The 26,409-nt window shown below is 38.1% G+C and overlaps 1 protein-coding gene across 3 annotated transcripts in view; it reads right to left on the reverse strand.

The window, feature by feature from the left end:
• Nucleotides 1–6,730, reverse strand: part of Stxbp5 (syntaxin binding protein 5) — a 180,299-nt gene extending 173,569 nt beyond the window's left edge. For 2 of the 3 annotated variants that reach the window (XM_021238005.2, XM_004856906.4), the window contains exons 1-2: nucleotides 5,872–6,730; nucleotides 4,530–4,627 (exon numbers count right to left, since the gene is read on the reverse strand). In XM_021238005.2, coding sequence (XP_021093664.1) covers nucleotides 4,530–4,627; nucleotides 5,872–6,024 — 251 coding nt within the window. In that variant the 5' untranslated portion in view covers nucleotides 6,025–6,730. The remainder of the gene's footprint in view (nucleotides 1–4,529; nucleotides 4,628–5,871) is intronic. The other variant, XM_004856907.4, reaches the window with a different exon arrangement.
• Between the last annotated feature and the right edge of the window lie 19,679 nt (nucleotides 6,731–26,409).

Here is a 26,409-nt window from a genome sequence, read left to right on the forward strand (position 1 = left end):
TTTCCAATTCCCATTCTTACACACCTCTTGGGTCTACTTTACTACCTGTTTGATTAACAGTTACTTAGGAGGTTTCAACTTGTCTCATCCAGGACACCTCTGGCCCATTAATCACATGAAAACAACCACACTTTCTTCCTCTCAACATCTCATTACATAACTATGATCCCTAACTGAGTAATATGCAGATACCTCAGGTTAACACTTAAGACTCAACAAACTGGCTTATTTTCCCCTCCAATTTAACTAGAATTACTAATCCATCCAGTTTTTCTTAGTATTTTTCAAACTAATACAATTCTCTTTGCTATACTTATGCCAACACTATTTTTCCTTGCCTAAAATAATTTTCCTTTTCCTTCCTCCCTGCCATTCTGAATCTTATATACCAATGTACAGAAACATTCATCAAATACACAGAATTCACCTATAATCTAACTTTGTGTAATGTCCTCAAACCCCTAAATAAATCTCTAATTTCAATTATACTTAACTGGCTCTAGTCCACTGGTTAGGACTGGAAACTCTTAAAGGTGAGGATCACATTTTCATTTTTTTGCATTACTCACCTAGAAAAATATATAGCTACTTAAAACCACAGAATTGTTTTTTGAAGAAATCATCTAATACAGTATCTTTATTTTTTACACTAAGAAGGAAAATTAATCCAAGGACACATTATTCCTTAATGAAAAAACAAGAACTCAAATTCAGACCTCAATTTATAACTGAATGTTGCCTGACACTTGATAAGTGCTTGTTAAATTAATTAGAAGGTATAAAAATCACTTTATAAGCTTGTATCCAGCAATATTAGCCTGCAATTTATAAGACTGTATCTTATCAAACTAGACATTGCCTACTGGCAATTTTTTTAAATCTCAAATTTTTATACCAATTCAGTAAGTCTAAAATTCCATTTTTATGCTTGGTCCTTGAAATATCAATATATAAAACATTCTCAGTGTTTTCAAATAAAATTTTACCTTAAAAAGTATTAGCATTATAAAACAATTTCAAATTAAACTAGTGAACCAGAAGTTTAGAGACAGCAGAATTATTAAAACTACCTTCATTCCTCAGTTAGGACACCCTCCCCTCTTTTTTTTCCTTTTACTTATGCACAGGCAAAAAGATAATAGACTATTTTATCTCAATAGTTCTGATCAAGTCATGTGTATTTCTACATTACAAGGAAAGAATTAAGACAGTTAAGTCATATCATCGCTATATAACTTGATATATAAAATTTTGCTTTCAGCTTCCTATTAAATAATTCCAACCTCATATTCTCCCCCGAAGCCTAGAAGATAGAGCATTAAGTATATTTATAATAACATCAGTTACTTGCTGTATATGAAGCAAGTACATTAAATCTATTTAGACTCATTATTGGCTAGGTATTATTTTAGGATTCAGATTTTTAATAATCTTTGTCTAAAAATGTTAGATCCTAATATAACTTTCTCATCCAGATTTGGGGAGGAGGGTATTTTGTTTTGAACTCAAAATAGACAAATCAACATTTAGGGGTAGTATTTCAACACTTAGGAAGATACCTTCTTAGTCAAATTAGTATAAAAAGGAAGTTTACTTTTAGATACACTTTTAGAATTCTCCTAGTTTCTGAATCTACTTTTTGCTGTGAAGTTAAATGAAAAGGTTTTATTTAAAAGTAAATTTATCCTCTAAAGACACCTTTTAGGGAAAATATATTACAAATTATTAGAGTTTAATATGAGAAAATAAAGAGAAGGATCAGAAGAAACCAACTGCAACAGGGAAAACTAAAGAGCAATAAACAGACTTGTAATGAATATGCATGTTAAATACAGTGTTTTGAATCTATAGAAAAATTATTGAAGCCAGATGCCTGTAATCCCAGTTACCTGGAGGCTGAGGCAGGAGGATCAGGAGTTCAAGGCCAGCCTGGGCAACGTAGCAAGACCTGCCTCAAAAAGTTTTTTTAAATAGGCGGAGGCTGGGCATGTAGCTCAGTGGAAGTCCATTTGCCTACCATGCTCAAGCCCCTGGGTTCAATCTCCAATACCACACACAAAAAAACCTTGAATCAACAGAATCTATAGATAGATTCCATTAGAATCTAAAAATTTTAAGTGTCTAGTTTCAAAAAATAACAAAGAATTTAATGTATATCTTAAGCCACATAAGTAGAAAGATAAAAATAAAAAGGGCTTAGTCATTTTCTATAAATCAGAGCCATAATAAATAAAGCTCATAAGCTCATCTGCTACTAAACCTAACAGAAGGAATGACTAGGTGGTATTTACTGGTAGGCGAGCCAATTTATCACTCTGGAATGTTTATATAAATCTCATAACAAAGAAAAGCAGAAAGAAATTTGGTAGGTTTCCAGACCCTAAATATAGTAACAGGATTCTAAAAGAGAGTATAAGTGTAAACTGTAATTACAGATTCACCTTCATTCATTTAATATTTAACTATAAAAACATGTATACCAAAAGTGATAGACAAGTAATAATTCTGTACACTTGATCTTTCCTTTTAATTGCAATTAGCACTAGGCCTAACGTTTTAACTATACCTTTTGTGTCCACTTGCTAACTGTTCAGATACATTAGTGTTAAAAGTATGCACTGGCCAAGAAAAATATTTGGTTTTATAAAATCAACCTTGTTGGTTGAACTTACTTATAACTAATTTATAAAAAGGCCTGATTGGGGCCGGGGATTTAACTCAGTGGTTCTGGCACCTGCCTTGCAAGCACAAGGTCCCTGTTATCAAAAACAAGGGCCAGATCGGCAGTTAAAAGAAAAAAGTTTTACACTATGAAACTGCTGAGACCACACTGAGAAAACAGTAAATACTGAACTCTTTAAAAAAGCTAAACAATCTAAAAATAATTGATTTCACTCAGCTTCACTTTTTTTTCTTCTGGTCAAGTAATGAAATTCTGTTGGGAAAAGAAAACCTATTTTCAATTCCAAAGAGGCCTTCTAGAACAATGCCCTAGTCTTGACATCACAGAATTTTGCTGAATACTGACAAAATTAACTTTATTCCCATCTTCACAATACTAAAACAGGAACCCTAAACTAGAAAGTGGGGTTCCAATTATCTGGATATTCTGGCAAGAGCAATTAGACAAACTGTCTCAGAAATCAAGAGATTCAGATCTAGCCTGGTCAAATTTTACCCTCTAAATAGACAGAAATGCACTATTAGTATTTACTATATATGGCACACTTCCAGTAGCAGCATAGTTCAATACACTATCTGAAAACTATCATTAGCATTTTGAAGATAGCATACTAAACTACGAATGAAACTTGAGGCAGATCCTGATACCATATAGTACCTCTTTAAAATAATGATTTAAAAAAATCAAAGATGTCTGGCATGTGTTTAACTCAAATGAAAATAAATCTAAATATATAAATAGGTAAAGCTCTACTTATCCCATTTTTGTTAATAATAGCAATACTCAGTGAGATTATCTAATGATTTTTTTCTATTCATTACCAACATAGTACCTCAATAAATATGTGGGAAGCAGCCTACAGATAGATTTTTTTAAAAAAAACTTTTTAAAATCTTATGTTTAAGTTTAAAAGGAATAGTTTAGTTAAGTATGATTGAATGCCATAGAAAAAGCAAACATAAACTTTATTTCAAGCAGAATGGTATAAAAGAGGAAGAGCTCTCCATTACCCAAGCTAAAAAAAAAAGTGATGTTGGAAAATATCTTTTGAAGTGTTTGAAAAAAAAAAATGCTATGACAAAACCACTACAATTCATGCATAACCAGGAAAAAAATTCTTTCTGTATCAATACTTTACCTGAAAGCCGATATGTGTATGTGTGTATATATATATATATATATATATATATATAAATAAAACACAAATATAGACTATAAAAGGGAAAAATGTATCAAGAAAGTACATTTACCCCTAGGCATTTAATAAGAAAATGCTCTTAAGACTTTCAAAACTATTAACTCTTCATAACTACTTACAGAAAACCAATTTGCTACATTTGTCTTCTGCTAATATTAGATTTTTCTAGATGGACATGTAGGAAACCAAATTCAAAGCCAACCTCTAATTCATTAGCCTAATAAATTGGTCATAAGCAGTATCTACCATGCACAACATTTTAAAAGGCAGTTAAAATGTGCACCATACTACTGTCTTTAAACCTCATCCTTCAACTTAATAGACCACTGGCATAAGCAGATATACTCCCCCTCTTACAAACTTCTAGCTCTTTGCAAAGAACAGAGTACAACAAAACTTTACACCTGTATTTTGATATATATTTTGGTACTATATACTGAGAGTTGGAAACCAGGACAGCAACATATAACTTGAATAATCAAAAGGATAATCAATGGAAAAGCCAGCACCAAGTAATTTCTCCTAACAGATACTTGATTACACTATTTCTTTGGAATTCAACAGGAAACATTTAAAAACAATTGAAACTAATTAGCAACACTGAAGGACTGAGGGAAACAAAAGCTTAAAAACAAAATGAAAGGATACAGCCTTAAAGCACCCGTCTGAGTTCCCACTGCCAGGATCTTCTGTACAGGATCAAAGGCCAGGGCTGAGGGTTGATAGGGAAATCCATGGCGAACAGTCTAGAGATGGGCAAGTGATACCACAGTAACCAAGGGAGCAAGCAAAATTCAAAAACAGAAAAGTCAACAGAGGCATTAGAACCAACTATCCCTGATGCAAAAACACATATACATGCAATACTGCCTTTAAAAAAAAAAAGTGAGCTCTAGCTTAACAAAGTTATTAACAGTACCTGAAACAAAAATCTATTAGCAGTGTTTACACATGAATTTCTCCTTTTCCAGAATACTGATACTCTATACAATAAAATTTCCTGTTAGTACTCTATACGATTATGCCTGATGCCAAAATGTTGTAGTCACACAAAATTTTATAAATTCTTTTTAAAATGTGACTCGTGCTTCAGGAGGAATCACCTCATGGTTACTTTATTTGACTACTAAATGCAAGTACTTCTAAGAAAAGCTGTCATTCAATTAAGTACTTCAAGTCAAGGATATAATAAGGCAATTATCAAACCTATATCCCAACATTTTATAAATGTAAAAGAATGAAAATGAACACATCGAAATTTACTAACAAGTTTACAATTTGGGGGCATTAAGGCAAAAAGTGTATTGCACACTTTTAAGAAACCCTGACATATGAACGCATGGCTATTAATAAGAAAGACAGGTATTAATAACAAGACAAGTTTATTTCTCATCGAGCAGCTGGTGAATTAATTCGCTGCATCATTCTTTCTGAATTACAGAACGCTGTGGCAAATACCGTGCCATTAAGAGGCAATATCACGAAATAACTTTTTACGAAATATAAAACAAAAAGAACGGTGCGATTTCATATTGTAAGCCACTCATAAACATTTTAGGGGAAAATGATGAGCTAAGATCTGGTTGAACAGGTTTGGCTTTCTGATAAACAATATTCATTCCACACTGTTTCCAAAGGAAATTTCGAAGTTGGCGAATTATATGAAAATGCTTGAATGTGACAGCGTCCAGATTACTGCTAGCGGTGTCATGATACGAATTAAAGGTCAGATAATATGTCTGAAGCAGCCCTGAAATGAATGGTGTTATGTGTAAGGGGAAGAGGAGAAAAAAATTAAGGAAAAGTAGTAAACATCAGTTTCCAAAATACCCCAGAAAGGAAACGGTGCCAAGAAGAGCGAGCCTCTTACAAAAGCTATGATCATCATCGGCACTCTCTTCCCTCGCCCTGCCCGGTAAAGCTGCGGTCACCACCTCAGAAGACCCCAATTTTTCATTGACAGCCTCGCGGGGCTGCGCGCTCCGCTCACCTTGCAGAGCTGAAAGTGCTCGGACTGGAGTGTTTCCTGGATCTCGGGCTCCCGGCTCCCGGGCGGGTGCTGCTGGGGCTGTTGTTGCTGCGAGGCCGAGGACGAGCCGGCGGTCAGGCCGTCCAGCACCTTCCTGATGTTGAATTTCCTCATGGTCCCGGCGGGGTCCCCCCCAAGCCCAGGAGGGGAGATCAGGGCGGGGGGCGAGGCGAAGTGGAGGGCAGCTTCGTCCGAGCACCCAGCGGAGAGGGAGTGTGAAGGGAAGCAGACGGCCGCGGAGGGGGAAAGCCAGAGATAATCTGCACAGGAAACGCTGCGACGGCAAAAGAGAGCGCGAGCAAGCCGCGACCCCTCTTCCTGAGAGGCCGCCGCCTCAGCTCCTCGGCCCGCGGCCCCGCGGGAGCAGCAGCCGTAGAGGGGCCCCGCGTCCGCGCCGCCTGGCCTCACCTGGCCGCAGGCGGGCTCCGCGCCGCGCCGCCGCCCCGCCTCGCCCCCGCGGCGCCCATGGCCCCCGGCCCGCCGCCCCGTGCCCGCCCCGGCTCCGTAGTCCTTCGGTGCGTCCGCCTCTTGCTCCTCCGCGGTCCGCCGCCGCCACCGCTGCTCGGCCTCCCGCCGCTTAGCGCCGCCGCCCGCTCGGCATCGCACGCTAGACGCCGCGGTGGGCGCCTCGCCGCCGGTCCAACCCTGTCTCGTCACCACCGACCCCGCCGCCCTCCTCAGGCGCCGCCGCGGGCGGAGGCTCTCTCTCGCCTGACTGGGCGCTGGGCACTCGGCACCGAAGCCCGCGCGAGCAGCAGAGGCAGCAGCAGCCGCGCTACCGGAGCCCACCGCGGCGCTGGCGGCAGCTGGGCCTCGGCGGAGCGGGGACCGCGCGTGCGCAGGCGTGACTCCCCACCCCCACCCTCCTCCCCAACCGCGAGAAAACCGGGGTCCTTCAGTGATCCTCTGCGAAAATCCCAGACGCTGGCTCCCTTTCGCCCACCCTAGTCTAGCCTCACCAGAGTTCGCAGCTGCTTCTGCTGCAGCTGGCACAGTAAAAAGTTGGCGACTCACAAGCAGCAGGGAACGTTAATTTGACTTTACATTTGACCATTAAAGCAAGGGTGATGCTTCCCCTCCTCTCCCCCACCTTCACGAGGTGCACGCTCCCGGCCGCTGGCTGCAATATTAGGGTTGGCGCTTTATTCTAAAGGGGTTCGTTTTGGATGGATTTAGATTCAGTGTTTTGACAAAGAGTGTCTGGGCAAAAATTATGCGAGTGGCAAAAGAATGACAGGTGGTAGAAATGGAGAGGAACCCAGAGGCACAGGGAAGCCCAGCTTCTTCTGAAGCTGTTGCTGTGGGTAAAATGAGTCCGGCGGTGGCAAATCGCTGCTAGGACAGAACAGGCTGCCGAAGGGGACGGCTCCCAGACCCGGCCCTGTGAGGTCGCGCTGCCACTAGTTTTCGGGACCTTAAATCCTCTCTGCAGTGCTGATCAGACTGTCGGCAACCCCAGGAACTTCTCCGGGAAAGGAGAGCCGGAGGAAGTTTTTGCTCCACCTACCCGCCGCTTCACTTGTCCTGTCTACCTCGGATGTTTACAGACAGGTCTGGCTCAAGTTTGCAGAAAGTCGTGCAGGAAGGATCCTCCCGCAGACTGCTAGGAAAGAGGGCTGGGACTGAATTAGGAAGGGAGTGGAAAATATGAAGGTGGAAAGAGCCTAGACGAGGATTCTAATTCGAGGGGCGGGGATGGGGAGGGTAATCTCCGGATTAAAGACTTCCCGCCCCCGCAGGGTCCCTGCGAAAAGCCACAGAAGACCCACAAAAGGCTTGTGTCTACCGAACCCAAATCATAAGCGCCCGCCTTCCCCTTTGTGATTGGCCGCCACCTGCCAGGTTCAGGAAATTCCGGCGTTAGTATTGGCCGAGGTGAACTGACTTCAGGAACAGTCAGCAAACCAACCAGGACTGGGCCTCTCGTGCATTTCGGGAAATGTAGTTCTCTGTGGAATTTCTGCGTCTCAGGACTGCGCTGTATTTAACACCTAAAATTTTTTCATTTGTGGTTTAATATTTACTGTAGTAGGCAGTTAATTCACTTGGAGGAAGAAACCATAAAGTTGAAGACTTTCGATAACTATTTCCAAGTGGCTCTGAACTTTTGGTTTACTAATTTAGTTCTCTGAGACACTTTTTGTCACGTATGACACAGTGTGCCTAGGCACCGAAGACACGCAAATGTGAGTCTTACTTCAACAAGCCTACCACAGACTCAAAGGGACGAACTTCACATGAATAAGTAATTGTAAAACAATAATGAGTTCAGCTGTGAAATAAGGAAGGAGGAGAATTGAATGGTGCACTTACTTGGCCAGGAAAGGCTTGGAAATAGGGACACAGTGCATAGCTAATGTCAGAAGAGTTAGAGTTGAACAGGGGAACAGGAGGGAGGCTCAGGATTACCTCTGAGGACTACCCTCTAACCCTCTCTCTGGATTACCTGGAGAGGTTTTTACAAATACAAACCACTCCATAGGCAAAACTGCAAAACAAGAAGATCATATCCCCTAGAATATATGGTCTGTCTTTTCACCTAGTTTAAAAATATATCTGTTGAGCAATTTGTCATCATTGGTTTATAAAACTCTTTAGAGAAAGGACAATTTAAATAGAATCTTTGTGGTGTAGTGGGAAAATCCTGGGCTTTGTTTATTTGCCACACATGAATTTCAGTCCATGCTCCAGTAATATGTGCAATGCTGGGCAAATTCCTTAATTTTCCTGTGTTCAAATTCTTCATGTATAAAATGAGATTGACTATCTTCTTCCTAAAGTTTTATGAGGATACTCTGGGGGTTGGGGGAATATAAATCAGAAAAGTGTGGACCACGTTGCTTAGCACTCTACAGGTACTTAAAAATGTCAGTTTCCCAAGGTCTCCCATCAGGATCTTAGAGGTGAAAGAGACTTCAAGAGGTCACTAATTTAAGCCTGGTCAATATTTATTGGTTTCCATACCCTATCACTGTCATCAGATTATAAACTCATCCTGGCATTCCCAAAACTTCAGTTCTTAGAAGATCCCTGAATTTTAAGATGACTATAGATTAGCTTTTTGAATTGTAATCCATCCCCTCCAAATCCAGGGGAGTGGGACATACCCAGAAATCCATTTCGTCAGAAATACTGATGTCCCAAAATAGCTACTATCATGAAAACAAAGATAAAATAATGGATCCTCAAGCTCCTGGTATTTATAGCAAATTATTTTAACTGACTAGTTTGTTTTTAAAATTAGAATTAAAAATTTAAGAAAAAAGTTTTAAATTAAGTCTTTAAAATTTAGAATAAATTGAGTAAAAATTTGATAATTTATATTATTAAAATTTATCACAGAACAGAGAATTTATCTGTAATATTCCCTCAGCAAAGTTTCTTTCTTTCTTTTTTATTTTAATGAATAAATCAGTATGTTGATTCCAAGCAACTCCATAGTTTTCTGCCTTTGGGCGAATGACATTCTCCCAAATGAAATCCTTTCTTACCTTCTTAGTGAAAAATGAACCAGGACATAATGACATAATACCATACCACAGACAATTTAAAGACAGATAGACTATATTTAGCTGAGTCAGGGAGGCCCTAAACAATATTGAGTTAATAGATGAAAATAAAAAGACAATTTTTTTTAAAAAAAAAGAATACACTCCAAAAGAAAGACAGGCCACTAAATTATGGAGCATGGAAGGCTAAAGACCAGGAATTCATTGAATTTCCAAATCTGCCATTCCTCATTACCTGGTTTAAGATTTACCATATCAATGAAGACTCTGGTACTGACATCATAGGGGCGGCTGGATGCTGATTCAGATAAAATGGACATTGAAAATAGACATTTCAATGAGAAACTTTTGAGAAGTTAGGTCAAATCTATTTGTCTTACTAGCATTAACTTTTATTGTCTTCATTTCATTTTATTAAGCCCTCAAAGCAGGTGAGCATGACAACAATTGCTTCACTACACCATTTAAGAGAATATTGAATTTAAATTATTGGTAAATTGTAGTATAGGTGTTAATTACTTGGTTTGCCTAGTTCAAGCTCCCTTTTCTGAATGGGCTCCCTAGACCCCACTGAAATGATGGGGGCCTGGGCAGCTGTGTGTTAATCAGGTGACCCTGTTTTGGGGTTCCAGTTTATTAGATGATCAGCAGGCATCATGAAATAAACCAAGCCCAGAGCTCATCTTCTGAGAATTTAGAATTGAATTGCAGCATTTCCAGTTGGACTGAACTAGGAGAAAGCCAGGTAGAGGCCAGGTGGCATGTTCTGTCTGGTTACGCTGAAGCTGAGAGTGCTTGCTCTTGGAATGTGAGAGGATCAAGCAGACACTCTGAGACCAAATAGCAGTAATTCCAGGGAAGGAGAATCTCCAGTCTTCACTTGCTAGTTCCAAAGCCTTACTCCTTATAAATTTAGCTAAATTTATATTTCCCTCCCTTCTTTCTTTTGAGTGGATTTCTAGTTTTGCAATCAAATATTTGAATAGAAATTTAGACTCCACCTGCCATCAAAGGTAAAAGAATGTAAACATATTGCAGCTGCCATTTTTACCTTCAACTGACAATTCTCTCTGCAGTTAAGAAGACATCATGATAATCCACCCAGGAGTTGATGGTTTGGATCAGGATGGTTAAAAGTGGCAGTTGGGGAAAAGATGTCAGGTTCTGCATTATATTTTAATGGTATACCCAAGAGAATTTGCTTATGATATGAGGAGTTATCAGAGAAAGGAAAGAGGCAAAAATGAGGCCTTAAGTTTTGTCCTAAGTACTTCAGAGCAGTACTGTTACGCAGATATTTAGACATTAGCAAGCCTAAGTATAGAAAGGTGGGATGTCCACTAATCATCGAAAAATTTCAATGTATAATACAATAATCATTTGTTAGGTTTCCAACCTAAAATGATCCCACAAAGAATAATGACATTTTGAGGTTATACACTGTACAGATTCCTAACCAGCCATCTCAGAGCAAGGCATACTGCATTCCTGGCTGCCATACCCTATACCCCAGTGATGTCAGGAAGGGAAATGTTCTTTCAAGATATTCCTACCTTGGGCTGGGACCTGGTTGGAATTAAGAATTTATCTTTTGTAGGTTCCTTACATGATTAAAGCCCATGAGGAAACACTGACTATCTAAAAAGGACAGGAAGACATTTCGCAATTCCTATGTAACTTTTAAGGAAAATGTTGATCAGCATCATAATTATCCCAGTTCTCCAGACCTCAAGAGTAACTCTTGGGTGCATAAAAGTGTATCCAAATTCACACTTGGAGCAAACTCACACTTTGTGTCACTGCCTGCCTTCTTGCTTGAAGGCATAATTCTTTATCTACTTGATAATAAATTCCACTCAGACTTCCACATGACCCGTGTGTCTTGACTGAATTGTTTCATCAAGAGCACAAAGAACCAAGGACCAAGAAAGTGAGTGTCCAGTTCCTTGCTGCATCAGGATCTGGCTTTCCAGTGACAGCACTATCATTTAATTTCCACATGTATGACTTGGGTAATTTCCAGTGACCATTTGTACTGTCATAGACCCAACAATATCATCAGCTAAATAAGCAACTCTTGTCTGGGAACAGGAAATAACATCCATTATATTGTGATCTTTGTCAAGTTCTGGCCCTTCTAGAACAGACCAAGTAGATGTTAAAGAGCCTTCACTATTCCATGGATTACCTCTGTCACAATTTAGTATTATTTGTAAGAGTATCACTAAACTGTAGATGAAAATATCTAGGCAAATGCCAGTTAGTTCAAATAAAGACAAAATTTCAAAAGTACAAAGCAAAACTAATTGAAACAAATGTACAATTCAATGTAAAATATGAGGTAATGTAAATGTAATGTAATGTAAATGAAAAATTTTATCAAATTCTTAAAACTAAGGACTTCATTGGCAATCAAGAATACCTCAATGATTCTCATATATTTTAAATGCTATTTCTATAATGAGAATAGAATTAAGAAGGAATAATGCTCCCAGTGTTTTTAATTTCAGTATCTTATTTTAGGATTTATATATCATTATATATATTTTGAGCATTTTGCTGACCTTTTACCACAAAGCTACCTTTTCTTTTAAATAACTCATTAAAATATGATTGGAAGGCTGAAGAGCTATTAACATGTTAGTACCTTATGCAATTACTCACAATTAATATAGTGTGGTAGTGGAATAAATTCTGAACAAGAGTGCTTCCTTCTACTTCCTCCCACACCCACCTCACATTGCACCTTCAACTCACACCAAGAAACAGAGACAAATAAGAAGCAAAGGAAAGAAGGAAGCGGGGAGGGAAGCAAAAAAAAAATTATAGTAAATCAGAGGTGGTGACGCATGCCTGTAATCCCAGCTCTCTGGGAGGCTGAGGCAGGAGGATCACAAGTTGAGATCACTGGGCAATTTAATGATGTAGTGAAATTTTTCCTCAAAATAAAAGTAAAATAAGAACTGGGGATATAGCTTAGTGTGAATGTCCTGGTAACTCAATTCCCGGTAGTGCCAAAATAAATAAATAAATACATACATACATAAAATAATATAGATACATATCAAGTTAAATGGGATTACATCAAATAAAGCCATCATAACTGAAAATATAGTGTCAAAACAGCATTTAATATCTCTTGTCTACTCAGCATTCTAGCTTAGCAGCACAGTATGCTAGAGTTTGTCCCCTAGTGACCAGGAGGGATTGACTGAGAGCTGCACTTGCTGCCACCTCCAAACAGTGCAAGGGAGAATATCATACCAGCTGCCATGTCACCAGCTCAGCTGGGGAAAAGATCCAAATTCAGAATTCGAAGTATAGTTTCTACTGAATGCTATCACTCTCACACTAACACAAAGTTGAAAAATCATGGGCAGATTCATCAACTGTTGTAAATTGAACCATATATTTCAGACTTCTGTATCCCCTTAGGACAGATCAGGCATACCACTGTGACTCTAAGGGAACTACCAGCTCCCTTTAGTTTTTCTTTTCTCTTTCTTTAGTGAAACACTGGTCAGCACACAAATTAGTGTCTTTTATCTGGAAACTAAGATCAGTCACTGAGTGCTAGCATACTAACAAAAAACCTGACCACTTCTCCCCCTCAGAGTCACCTGACAGGGCAGCCTGTGAGATTGTGTCAGTCAGTTGAGACCGCCCACATGACAAGGCCTTCCTGCTTAGGCTCTGGGGCTGCTCCCAGTGTTGTGTCACATCTCTGAGTTACCTGACTCTAGGAATTTTAGGTGCCAACTCACTTTTTTCTCGTCAACACTGAAGACTACCACATGAGATAAAAAACAAAACAAAAAATTTAATGTTAGGAGGGTAGGAACAGTGCACTCTCCAAGAATCTTCTGGAACCAAGACACTAGTACTAACAATAAAAACATGGGAGGAATTGTAATTAATCCTGGAGGTTTTCTGCAGAGGGCAGAAAAGCACAAGCTGCAGTTCCTCAGCCCAGCACCAGGCATTCAGCTTTAAACTGGAATGGATTCCCTGACTGTGCCCAGCAAGGACAATTCATCTGCAAAACTATCATTGGAATATCTGCCTCTTCCACTTCTGAGTCAAACATCTTCTACTCCCTGCTGGCTACCTTCTGGCCACCTGGTCAGCTACTCTTTTTAATGCTGCACTATTATTTTATTTTCTTTCTTAGTCCTGGTCTATCATCAATGGCTACCACACTATTCTGGTTTTATGTCAATAGCACAAACCAAGCTCCTTTGGGCATGCAACTTTTAATGCAAAATCTCTATTAATTAACCTATTAACATGTTTGTTAGTAAACTCAAGCATTAGTAAAGTCAGTATGAAAGATACTGACTATCCATGTAAAGTAAAACTTGGCCATTTTTTGTTCTCAGCACAACACAGAGGGAGAGGGGCTCCCAATGCCTTGAGAAAGAATTTAGGATATTTTCTATATTTCTTTTATGTTATTTTCAAAGGAAGATTAAACACTTGGCATAGAAAAACTTACCAAGAATTCTCATCACTCATTTATTAGTTTCCATACCTTCTTCATGGCAGGTTTTTCAAGTACCCCATGTCCCTCTCTCTTCAGAAAGTTGATTTATGATGCAACTTGATTGAAACAGTCAGTGAAATAGCCACACAGTGATAAGGAAACAAAAGCCTTAAAATGGAAGGCAAAACCAGCATCAAGGGAGGCTTTTTATTCCCTTGAGCATTATTAACTATTTATCATTTCATTGTCTCCATAACAACACACTCCCATCATCAAGATGCTTTGTCCCAGATGATGAGCTTGCAAGGCTATAACACCTGAGGGTGAAGAACATGGATGATGGATGAGGAAAGGTGCTGGAATCACCATCCCAACCTCTAACTAGTCCCCCTAGGCTTCATTCAGACTATCATATCCCAAATATTTCCACCAAGACATGATCTTGTTCAATAGGGACTAAGTACAACTTCACTTCCTTGGTTTCCTCATAACTGTAATAAGGGTGTAACCTCAAGGTGTGGCATCATAATTGGGGTATGTGGAGCTTTGCACATTTCATATGGGTTAGTTCCTTTCAATGTAGAGCATTGAGCCTCTTTTCATTTCTGTAGTAATAAAATAAACAAGCCTTGACTTTAAGGAAAAAAAGAAGAGTGGTATGAGGTTTGTCTTTATTCCACATTATTTTTTAGCAGTTAGATGTGACCACATTTTTGAGAAGCCAATGGAAGCAGTAGGTTGAGACTATCAGTCAACCAAAACAATTTTTTGTAGGGCCAATATATTTATGAGAGTAAAAGCAATAGTGTAAGAATTTTAATGACACTGTAGGTCACATCAATTGATGAATAACATACTCTGTTCCTCTATGGTTTTGAATGATTCATATTCAATTTTCAGCCATAAAGTTCATTTCCTCTGATTCGATATAGGTTGAGACTGTCCAGTGTCCTAAAAGCACATCTAAATTTGGTAGCTTGTAGTTTGCCTAAAATGCAATGCCAGGTCAATGCATAAATTTCTTGAAATGATTGCCTTTGATTCTACTCTTAAACTAGAAATTTGCGCTTGTTTATGATGAGTTTGGTAAATTGAGGAGGAAGTTCCATGAGAGCATTATCATGGTTCCTAAGTCCAGTGGTTTCCTCAAAAACATATCTTATTGCAGTTGAAACTTAGAAAAGTACCCACCTGGTGACAATGTTAGCATCAATTCACAGCCAACTTGAGAAATTCTGCTTTAACTATTCAGATCTTCCCAACTGATGTTCACTTTTGTATTTCTGTTTCTTATGTTATGGAATAACAGAGAAAGCTTAAAATGTAAAGGCAGGCATCTTGAATTTAGTCCCAACCTAAAGAGAGTCAGACAAGTCCCTTAACAGTTACATTTTCATGTTCTCATGTGAAAAATGCGGGCTACAAATACCTACCTGGGAGTTGTAAAATTAGAGACCCAGTATAAAATTCCTATCTAATGTATTGAAGTTAAGTGGTAGCTATTCGAGTCATTTTCTTTAATGTCTGCAGCCATTCTCTAGTTGACTCTGTTCTGTACTCATGACTTAAACATTAGGTAAACATGGCTGACCCCCAAATTTGTATATCCATTTCAAACTTCTCACCTGAACTCCAGATTTAATTTATAATGCCTCTTTAATATCTCCATTTGGATACTCAGGAGACATCTAAAATTTAATATCCAAATTAAATTCTTCCTACTACCAATGATATACATCCTACAATCTTCCATATGTCTGTTCAAGGTGATTCTACCCTCCCAGATGTTCTTCAGGCTCACACCAGTAAACTTAGGCCACCTGCTCACCTCTCCCCATCCACACCCACCCCCAAACCTCTGCTAAGTTCATTGGCAAATCTTATCATCGCTATCTTTACAATATATTTAGAATTTGAAAAATATTCACAACTTTCACCTTCATTGCTTAGACAGGCTAGAATCATTTTTCATCTTGATTATTACTTTATATCAAACACACTCTCATCTGTTCTAAACAGAAGGGCCAATTTAAAATGAAACTCAAATTATATCAGTCCTGTCTGTGCTCACTGTCCTCCAGGGACTTTTCTTATTTCCCTGTAAGTAAAGATCAAAGGTTCTTTACAATGGCCTATAAAAGCCCTACAGGATGCAGTCCCCTCTCTGTCTTTCCTTATCTCTTCTCCCTCTCTCCTCTCTTGTTCCAACATAGCTGCACTTGCTTTCTCACTGTTCTTCAACACAGTACACACATTGTGCCTCAGGGCATTGCTTTTATTGTTCTTTCTCAATAAACTAGGGGTCAGCAAATTTTTTCCTTAAAGAACTAGATAGTAAATATTTTCAGTTTTGTGGGTCACATACATCCTGAGTCACAACTACTCAGTAGTACTGGAAAGCAGCCCTGACAGTATGTAAACAACTGACCATGGCAGTGTGCCAGTAAAACTAAAGAACAGGTGGTGGGCCATATTTAGCCAATCCCTAACCTGTGTTTCTCTTCCTCCAGATATTTTCACAATCCATCCCTACATTTTCTTCATGTCTCTACTTAATTGTCACAAATTAATAATATGACAAGGTGACAGGGGTGTCAAGTAATCAGTGTAGCCTTCCCGGTCGTTTTCCCGTAAGATTAAATTTGCCCTTCTCCCAACAGACACAGAGGCATTTCTCATTCCCATCCCAGTCCCCCTATCCTGTCTTATTTTTCTCTTAAGTACTAATCACTACCGGAACCACTGTACATTTGTGTTTAAGGGACTTGGTTTTCTACTCTGCTGTGTCTCTGGGGCATGGAAGAGTTGATTGAGATAGAATGAATTAATAGACTCTAGGCTGGAGGGCAGGAGTGTCTTCTGGCTTCCAGCATAAGCCAATATAACCCTGTAGCATGTCACTTAACCACTCAGTTTACAAACATCTGATTGTAAAATGGGAAAAAAATAAGACCTGCTGTAGAGGTCATATCATGTAATAAATTCCATTAAAACACTTTTGAAAAGTAATAGAAGCATGAGTTTTGTTAGTTGGTTGTTGCATCCTAACCTTTCCCCAAATATACCTTAATAATATAAGTACCCACTACAGCAATCAGTCACAGGCAATCATTTGTGCTTCCATTTTTAATTTTAAAACTAAAGATTATTAAATTTTATTTAATTTAACCTAGAGCTGTACCACAGACCCACATATTTTTCTCAATAATTTAATTTGCAAGCTCTATTTTGTGTTATATTTAAAATGGAAAGGTCACATGTCAGAATATTATTGTCTAATGTTTGTAACTTCTAGTCCCTTATGAATTAGTTTTAATATGAGCTCTTATTAATTTTAAAGTGATCCAGTTTCAGAGATGCACAAAGCTCTATCCAACGTCAAACCCTCATCTTCTCCCACAGAAAGCCTCAGCATTTCCAGATAGAGTGGAATGAGTATTTACTATGCCTGGGTGAAGAATCAGAGAACCACTGGCCAAAAAGTAGCTTGAAGGGCCAGAGAATTTAGAATAAGGGAGTAACCAAAAAAATAAAAGCCAAAACAATTCTGGCTGAGTAAAGCTCATTTCACCTGCTGCCCCTGAGCATGAATTGTTATGTCCAATTAGCAAACATAGGACCCGAGATTTTCTTGGCTCCCATGCAACTGAGATTGCTGCTTTAGTGGCAGCCAGATGATTATCTAGGAGAACATTAGGGAGGACAGAAATCCCCAGAAGAGCACATTTGACTTGTTATTATTATAGTAGCAGGCATGAGGTTCAGTGACCATTTTCCAATATTAAAATTAATTTCTGACTTGAAGGACACCTTTCATTTTTTAAACCTGATACAGAATATTAGTCTTGTTTCATCAGCTAAACTAAGAATTTTTTCAGCTATTTCCAGTTTTAAACTCAGTCATTTCCAAATGTTTGGATGCGTGGGGGCTCCCTGCACAATGCCGATACACGGTAGAGAAAAGGAACAAAGTTACCTTGCCAACTTTAGTTTCACCTTCCAGGTTCTCAGCACAGGTGATGAGCTTCAGTCCTTCAAAGGACTTTCCAAGAGATGGTCTTGGAAAGCTGACCCTACCTGCAGGAGCTGATAGTCAGACAGAGTGTAACCACAAGCTCCACAGATTTCTATGGGGAAAACCCACGTCATAGACATCTCATACCACATCCCTTTGTGCAGCTATGAGACACAAACAAGGGAGCAGGACCTTTCTCCATTTCTCTCATGTTCACCGATATGATTTCGACTTAACTGGTGGCACCAAGGGATGGTCATAGGTGATTTGTTTGGGGGAGGCTGGCAGTTTCCCTGGACCTCCTAGAACAGAAGGCATAGGTTCTCTATTCATGCAACACCAAACTGACCCCCACCCAGGCTTTCCTTCTGACTCCAGTGGATAGATACAATTGTGTAATTTTCTATTACCCTTGGCTCTAGACTTGCCTTCTTTCCTTCAGCACAATTTATGATAGTTTTCACTAGCTCCAGCCACTACTTCTATAACCAAGGGGCACAGACCTGTTATCTCAACTTCCTCTATTTGTCATTGTGCCTTACTAAACCTCTGGCACACTGTTACTGCTGATTGCACAGGACATGGTGGTGAAGAGGGGGGAATTAGACCTATGATATATGGAGAGTGACATTCAGTTAATCAGAAAAACCAGTTAATTTAAACTTTCCCAAGATTTATATGCTGGAATAGCTAAAAAGAATATCCTGTAACCCAGTGTGTATTTATTAAGCTGGTTATTTGCATTATCTGCTGTTCGGTTCTCTCTGATTCCAAGTTCAGGCATATCCCTTGCCTGGGGCTGTGCCTAGAGGGTAGATTCTATAATGGACCATGAGATGAGGTTTTTTTGCTAGAAGATTCTGTTGACAACAGAGGACTTGATGCTCAAGTGTAAAAGTTGAAGTGTGGGCTCAGGAATGTAATCCTGCCTCAGGCTCAGCACAGAAATACTTTCTCTTTCTGTCATTACCTGCCTAAGAATTTCAAAAGCTTAGCATAACTTAATTCTAAACTGATGCCAAGATATTTATGTCAATAAGAACGAGATTAAAAAAAAGAATGTTTTGTGACTGAACCCAAAAATAATATACATATTTCATTTATATAGTATTTTATACTTGAAAAATATTTTGTTAAGTGGATAATATTCATAACAATACTTATATATGAGATGTGATCAAAATATACAGTGGATGTTTAAACTTTTAAAAAATTATTACAGTGAGTCAACACTTTGTCTCCCTTTAATACTCCCCCTAGCTTTGGACTTATCCCATTGTCCTTACCATTTCCTGAAGCAGTTCTGAAAGTTTTCTTTTGTGAGTGTTTTTATAAGGTGTGATCAAAAATACAGTGAATGCTGCTGCTGTGTGCCATCTAGGAAGGCTTGCAAAAACATTACAATGTGTTACCTCACTCACTAGATCTGGCAGCAGGTCATTTCTGGCTTTTCCCCAAAGTCAAAATGACCATGAAAGGCAAATAGCCTTTTCCCTATGAATCTTTTTCTAGGATAAATCTGACTTGGCTCTAAAAGTCCCTTACTTTCTACCTGACAGATTATTTTCTCCTCATTAAGTTCTCTGTAAAGCCCAATTTACATGGCTGTCCTCTAGTATTATTCTTAGATTACATTCAAATATTTGATCAGGAATTAAATTTTTTATATTGTGTCCTGGTCCCTGTTAATATTCAAAACACATTAAATAATTTTCTCTAAATATCTTATTGGCATTTAATAATTGTACATATTTATGAGATATACAGTATGATAATTCAATACATGTATATAATGTGTAAATCAAGAAAATTAGCTTTTTCATTTCCTTATTATTTCTTTGGGTTTGGAGTCTTAGATCTCTTCTCTTTTAGTCCTTCATAAAATATATAGTAGATTATTGTAACCTGAAAATTTTTGATGCCTAAGATTATAGATAGTGCTAACTTCTTCCCTCAAATACAGTATCTCCTCACAGGGGATTTATGGGTTTAGATTAGTGGGCATATGAAAAACACTTAGAACAATGCCTTTCACAAAGTAGGTGCTCACTAAAACTTGTTTTTGCTATTGCCAATATTATAATTACTTTGCATACAATGGAATATGAGAAATGAATCCTCTTGATTTCTATTGTGGAAGATATAAAAATATACTTGATTATAATTTTTATTTTAAATTAAGTTTATTTTTATCAGATATACAAAAGCACAAAAGTTATATACATTAATTGGGTCACATGTGCCTTGAATTGACACATATACATTGTGTAATGTTTAAATCAGGTTAAACGTATGTATCTCAAACATTTATCATTTCTTTCTGGTGAAAACTTTCAATATACTTTCTTCTAGCTTTTTGAATAGTACAATTCATTATTTTTATCTGTAGTCATTCTACTATGTAATAGTGCACCAGAACGTCTTACTCTTACCTGAGTGAAACTAGTAGCTACCAGCCACCTTTCTCCAGGCCTCCCATTGTAGTCAGTGATTTGCAAGGAAATAGATTTGATACAAGACACATACATTTATATGAGTATCTTCTAACATTCACCAAAAAAGTCAAATGCAGAAAAGTGCAAGAGATCTATCCACCTGAGAGACCTGAAGAACACAGCCCAGGACCTGGATCCCAGGGTGTTGTCCTCCATGAGTCCAGCCATAGCCCTAGAGCCCACAGCAGTGTCTCATGCAAGTCCACATGGACGATCCACACTGGGAAGCCCCAAAGGCCAGTGGTGGAAGCTAGAAAGTCTGCGCTGGCAGGCTGAAGGATCCTTGTCAGAGTCCTGAGGGATCTGCATAGGAGCCAGGAAGCAATGCTCAAGGTGAAGACCAGAGCTCCCCTGACAGAACAGCAGCCATCCCCAGCAACAGCAAGGACCCAAGCTCCTCTGGGCACAGTTGAGTTCATATCAGGAAAACCAGCCACAACAAAGCTTCTCCTGGGAAATCAGCAGCATGCAATCAGGACCACAATGACTAAGTTCAGCTGGGCATTCCCACTTAAAGTGATCATTAGTTAATACACCACCCCTCCCTCCTCCTTACTCTTGCCAGCCTCTGGTAACTGGTAACTGTCATTCCACTCTCAACTGTTATGAGGTTAGTCTTTTACATTTCACATATGGTGAGATCATGAAATACTTGTGTTTCTGTCCCTGACTTACTCCACTTAACATAATTATCTCCATTTCTTGACATTTGTAAAGAGTGCTGCAATAAACATGGGAGTGCAGATGTAAAAAATATGTATTTCATTCTAAATGAATATTGCATATTACCCATCTGACTTGTATAAAATAAATGGCTTTATTTGACTGTTCTTTTTAAACAAATATTATTATCAATGTTAACAGGAATAAGAAAATTTAGCCTGATACATTTCTGTTTATAAGATATAGTTTGCAAAAACCTCTTACATCTGTAGACATTTGTGGTGAAAGTTGTTTGGTTGCAATTATAAACATGCTCATTCCACCATCATTTGAGGGTAGAACTATTATGGTATTGAAAATGTTCTGGATTTTTTCAGACTATTTTCTAATCATTAAAGATAAAAGAAATGAAAATAATTTCCTTGTTATCCAAGAGTTTTTCTGTTCATACAGTTTTTTTCTTTTACCTGAAATAGAAATGTAGTTTTACTACCTAAAATATCCATGTTTAAACACGTTCTCATTATATTTGAAAACTAAAAACCTATAACTGAAGTACTCAGACAAAGCCTGGGAAGAATGAATAATAAAACTGTAATGTAATTTAAAACTTAATTATACTAATATGGTACCTTATGGGGTGGTTTTACATGTACTCATAACTTACACAGTCTCATTGGATAATATTGAGCACAGATATTACATCAGTAATCATAGTTATCAAAAGGTCTTTCCATTGGAAGTTGCAACTATGATATGTACCCTCTACCTCTATGATTCTACATATCTTCTCTTTCTGAGAAAATAACTTCTTTCATCAGATTATCTTGCTCCTTCATACAAGCTATTTCTAACCTATTTTTTTTAACATGGCAAGTTCTACTCATCCTAGAAATCCAAGATCTTGCTTTTACAAATAATTCAAGCCTTGTGTCCTCAATGAAGCTTTTTTTTTGATAGCTTGTAAAGCAAGTAGCTATTGCTCTATATTTTATTTTGTCTCATGTATAACTAAGCTTACCATGCTTCAAACTGTATTCTTTGATATGTTTGTATTTGTTCAAGTTTAATCACTTTTGCCTGAGGGTGATTGTTTGTCAGTTTTCCTGTTACATTTGAAGGTTTGTTCTTTACCTGCTGTTGCGTGATAGACAGTGCTAAATGATTTTCATGGAATGCCTGCCAGAGTTCTTCATCAAGTACGCTCTTAATAAATGTTTTTAATGCTAGTATTGCTACATAGATAGTGGTTGGTTTGACTTTTTCTGAATTGGGTGTTTTAAATGTGCTCCATGTGCATTTTCAGCTCATTCGTCTCCTTTGCATGTACAAGGACGTTAGCTAAGCACCTTTCTGATCAAAGAGAAGATGTGTGCTCCATCCTGCCAGCATTCCTCAGAGAAGCAGTCTCACCACAAAGGGATAGATGCTTTGGAAGAGAAGAAACTCAGGAACAACATCATGGGAAAAGCTGGGTCCCTGAGCTGCAAGGCCTGTTTCCCTCTGTAGGCTGCATTGGTCCCTGAATGTGTGCACACACAACAAATCTAGGGACGTTTGGGATACTGAAGGCACCAATTCTTCCATCTCCATGAAGAAGAAATGACCTTGATGTTATCTGAACATTTCCACATGGATGATGACACAGGCACTCCTAATACAGCCCATCTAAAACTAAACTGCTCGCCTCCTCCCTGGAATATGCCCCTTTTTTAGGTCCCTCCAGAGGAAACAGCCACTATTCATCTCTCCCCACCACATCCAGTTAGTCACCAAGAGCCAGAACTCTACCTCCTTCCTTTCTTTTGGTCTGCTTCCTCCTCCTCTCTCAACTACACCACTCACCCTTGTTTGGGAAATTATTTTCACTTAGATTATTACAATAGTGTATCTTCCTGTCTCTAGAAAAAAAAATCTTCTTGCTACCCAAGGATTTTTTTTTTCTAAAATAAGCATTTAATGCCAGGTCTTTATTCAAAGCTCTTCATCTCTCTTCACTCCCTGCCTCCAGGATACAAGTTTTACTTTCTGTGTCCTCACCAGTTGCCTGTTTCTGCAGTTTATCTCTTGCCACTACCCATCTTGCGTTTCACATTCTAGAAATTTGGAAAACTGTCTTCCCCTCCCCAGTTCTGCTTTTGCTTGTGATTGTAACATTCCTTTCTTTTCCCATCCTGCTAATCTCAAGTCCTATGTTATCTGATCTATGAAGATTCTGCCATTGCTTCAAAAAAGACAGAGTAGCTTGCCTAGTTCCCCCATGACACCCTTCCTTTCATTTTATAGCTTTTTATAAGACTATTGAACAATATCATGTTACATCATTAATTCTCTAGTCCATAAAATGGATGGTTTCCTGGATTTTATGGAATACACAGCATGGGTATCCAAGGAAGGCACTCTGACTATTTATATGTCCACCTGGCTGCTAGATTGCAGTCTCTTAAGGGACAAGAATTTACTTTGGATTCTTTTTATATCCAGTAGCTAATACTAGTGTCTGACGAGGGGTTATATAAAAACATAGTGGACACACACACACACACGCACACATCTATGTCTCCTCTCTTTCTCTCTCTCTCTCCAAACACATGCACACATAAGCACTCCTACAAAATAAATTTCCTTCTTCTTAAGAAACACAGGTATAAAATAAAGACACTAAGAAATTTCAATTTAATTTAATCCAATTGATTAAATCCAATCCAAATTAAATTTACCCAATTGAGCTTTTCTCAGCAATTTCATGGGTTAGAGTTGGAGTGAATAAAAAGTTGTTAGAGTTAATAAAAAAATTCCCTTTTCATTTCTTTGAAAAAATGTTAATTAATAAACCTTATTTTATTAGAGAATGTTCAGAAGAAAATTGAGCAGAAAGCACACAGTTGCTACATACTTTCTCTCCACCCCTCACTCCCTCACTATCAGCATTTGCCACACTGTGGTACATTTGTCACAATTAGTGAACCCACACTGAGACATCATTATGTCCCAAAGTGCATTGTTTGACTTCATGATTTATGATTTGTGTTGTACATTCCATGGGTTTTTGGCAAACATATAATGACGTGTATCCACCATTGTAGTGTCATAAGAATATTTCCACTGCCCTGGTTTCCTTTCTTTTTAATTTCTGAATTCAAAGACGGTATTTTAACCTTTCCCCTGAGTGCTTTTATAAAAACAGTGGATATATCCTGCTTTCCTTGAAATTATTTTTTCCACCTCTTATTTATAAGATGACATTAATGGTCTCATTGGGAAACAATGTAAATGTGTTTGTGAGAGAGAGAATGGCCTCAAATCACTTTCCAAAAGATCCTATGACTGCTTGGGGTTGTCTCTACTGCCTGGTTTATTTCATGATTGCAGGCAAAGGAGACACCAAATACCTTTGGCTTTTTTCTTAGATTTATCTTGTCTATTGTTTTCCTTGTTACTTTTTTGAAAACTATATTGACTCTTCAGTGATGCTAATTTGCTTTTTCAATTTTCAAATTAATTGAGACTAATATTAAAAAGCTTGGAAAACAAAAACAAAATACACAAATGTAAGCAAAATTAACTTGTAATATCCAGTGATAAGTATAGTAGCATTTTGATGTATTTGCTTCTAGTCTTCTTCTGGTATATGGGTGTAAAAAGCATATATACTAAATATATAGTTACATATATTTCAATCATACTGTCTAAAGGATTTTGTATTCTGTTCTTTTCTATATTTAAGCATGTAAGTTATTTGACAAGTAAGTTATTTAAAATACACTGGATGAATATTGTGCTAGCTTTCTCTCACTGTGACAAATTGAGGAAAACAACTTAAAAGAGGGAAAGTTTATTTTGGCTAATGGTTTCAGAGGTCTCAGTCCATGGTCAACTGGCTACATCACTCCTGGGCTGTAAGGAGGCAGAACATGAAGGCAGTGGGCACGTGGCAGAGCAGAGCTCTCACTTCATGGCAGGAGGAAGAAAAAGAGCTCACTGGCTGGCTTCCTCCTGCATATGTTCCATACAGGCCCTGAGCCTATTAGATGGTGCCACCCATGTTCCAGTGTCCCTCCTCAGTTTGCTGGCCCATAGGCAGGTCATCTCTGGAAATTCCCTCATAGACACATTCAGGCGTGTGCTTTACTAATTTCCTAGGCATCTCTCAATTCAATCAAGTTGATGATCAAAATTAACTTTTGCCAACATAAATAACATTTATGAGGATAAATCTTAATGCCCAATCTAAATTATTCAGGATAGATTCCTAGAAGAGCATGCCTGGGTAAGAGGCTAACTACATGGACTCTTATTATAGTATTTCTTCTACTCATCCTGTCTAACCAAAGTCATCCTTGGAATATCTGTGGTCTTTAGGATCTTTCAATCATTCACATGGCAAGATAAAAGGGAGAGGAGAATAGGCATCATCTTTAGTGGTGCTATAGGAATCAAGTCCTACCTCAGATTGCTACTGACTATGTGAACTTGGAAAAATCATTTGAAACATTTCTGCTTTACTTCATTTATAAAATTGGAAGAGTGATACTTTCTTTGTAGGATTCTTTTTTAGGAATATAACTATACTAAATATATGTGATATTTTAAAAAATTATCCAGTGACTGGTAGAGCTGAATTTTAACACCAAGGCTGGAGTAGTCCACTGAAAATTCTCTCTTTAGCATCTGATATTAGCTATGGTAGATGTGTTCTGAGGTTGTAACTGCCCAAGATGTTGTGAACCCTGTAGCATAGTTTTTTTTCTTAGTATCCCAAAACTTAGACTTTTAGACCTAGCTTTGTACTTTTCTTACTTCCTGAAATTTCAGTATTGAGTGGTATTGATTACCCAGATGATTGTTCTATAATAATATAATCTCCCTGCTATGGTTAAATTTCAGTTAAAACCTAAATTGCATCAAACAAGAGTGTAAGATTAATATAAACAAAAGAGCTCATAAAATTTTCCTTTTTTTTTTTTTTAACTTTCTACATAGCAGATGGAAGTTTCCAGATTAGTGGAGTAAGAATGTATTATCTTGCCCTGGATGTATCACCAGAGTTAGAAATCAATCTTTGGCTAACAACTTGGGTCAGATTTAAAACTTTTTTTTTCATTTCTAATTTTAAAGTAATTCCTTACAGAAAAATTGCAAAAAGCATCACAAGGAATGCTATTATGCCTGCTTCCCATCTTCAACGGTTCTTAACATTTTTCCCCATTTAGTCTCTCTTCTTTTCATGCACAAATACATCTGGATATATTTCCTAAGAACTGTCTTTCAAATTGCCAAAGTTCTTTCATCAAAACTGAAAGCTATCAATACAATACTACTAATTCATAATTA

The sequence above is a fragment of the Heterocephalus glaber genome, unplaced genomic scaffold, assembly GCF_053883595.1.
Source record: "Heterocephalus glaber isolate CG9 unplaced genomic scaffold, H.glaber_assembly_v1.0 deba00001593, whole genome shotgun sequence".
Classification (NCBI taxonomy): domain Eukaryota; kingdom Metazoa; phylum Chordata; class Mammalia; order Rodentia; family Bathyergidae; genus Heterocephalus; species Heterocephalus glaber.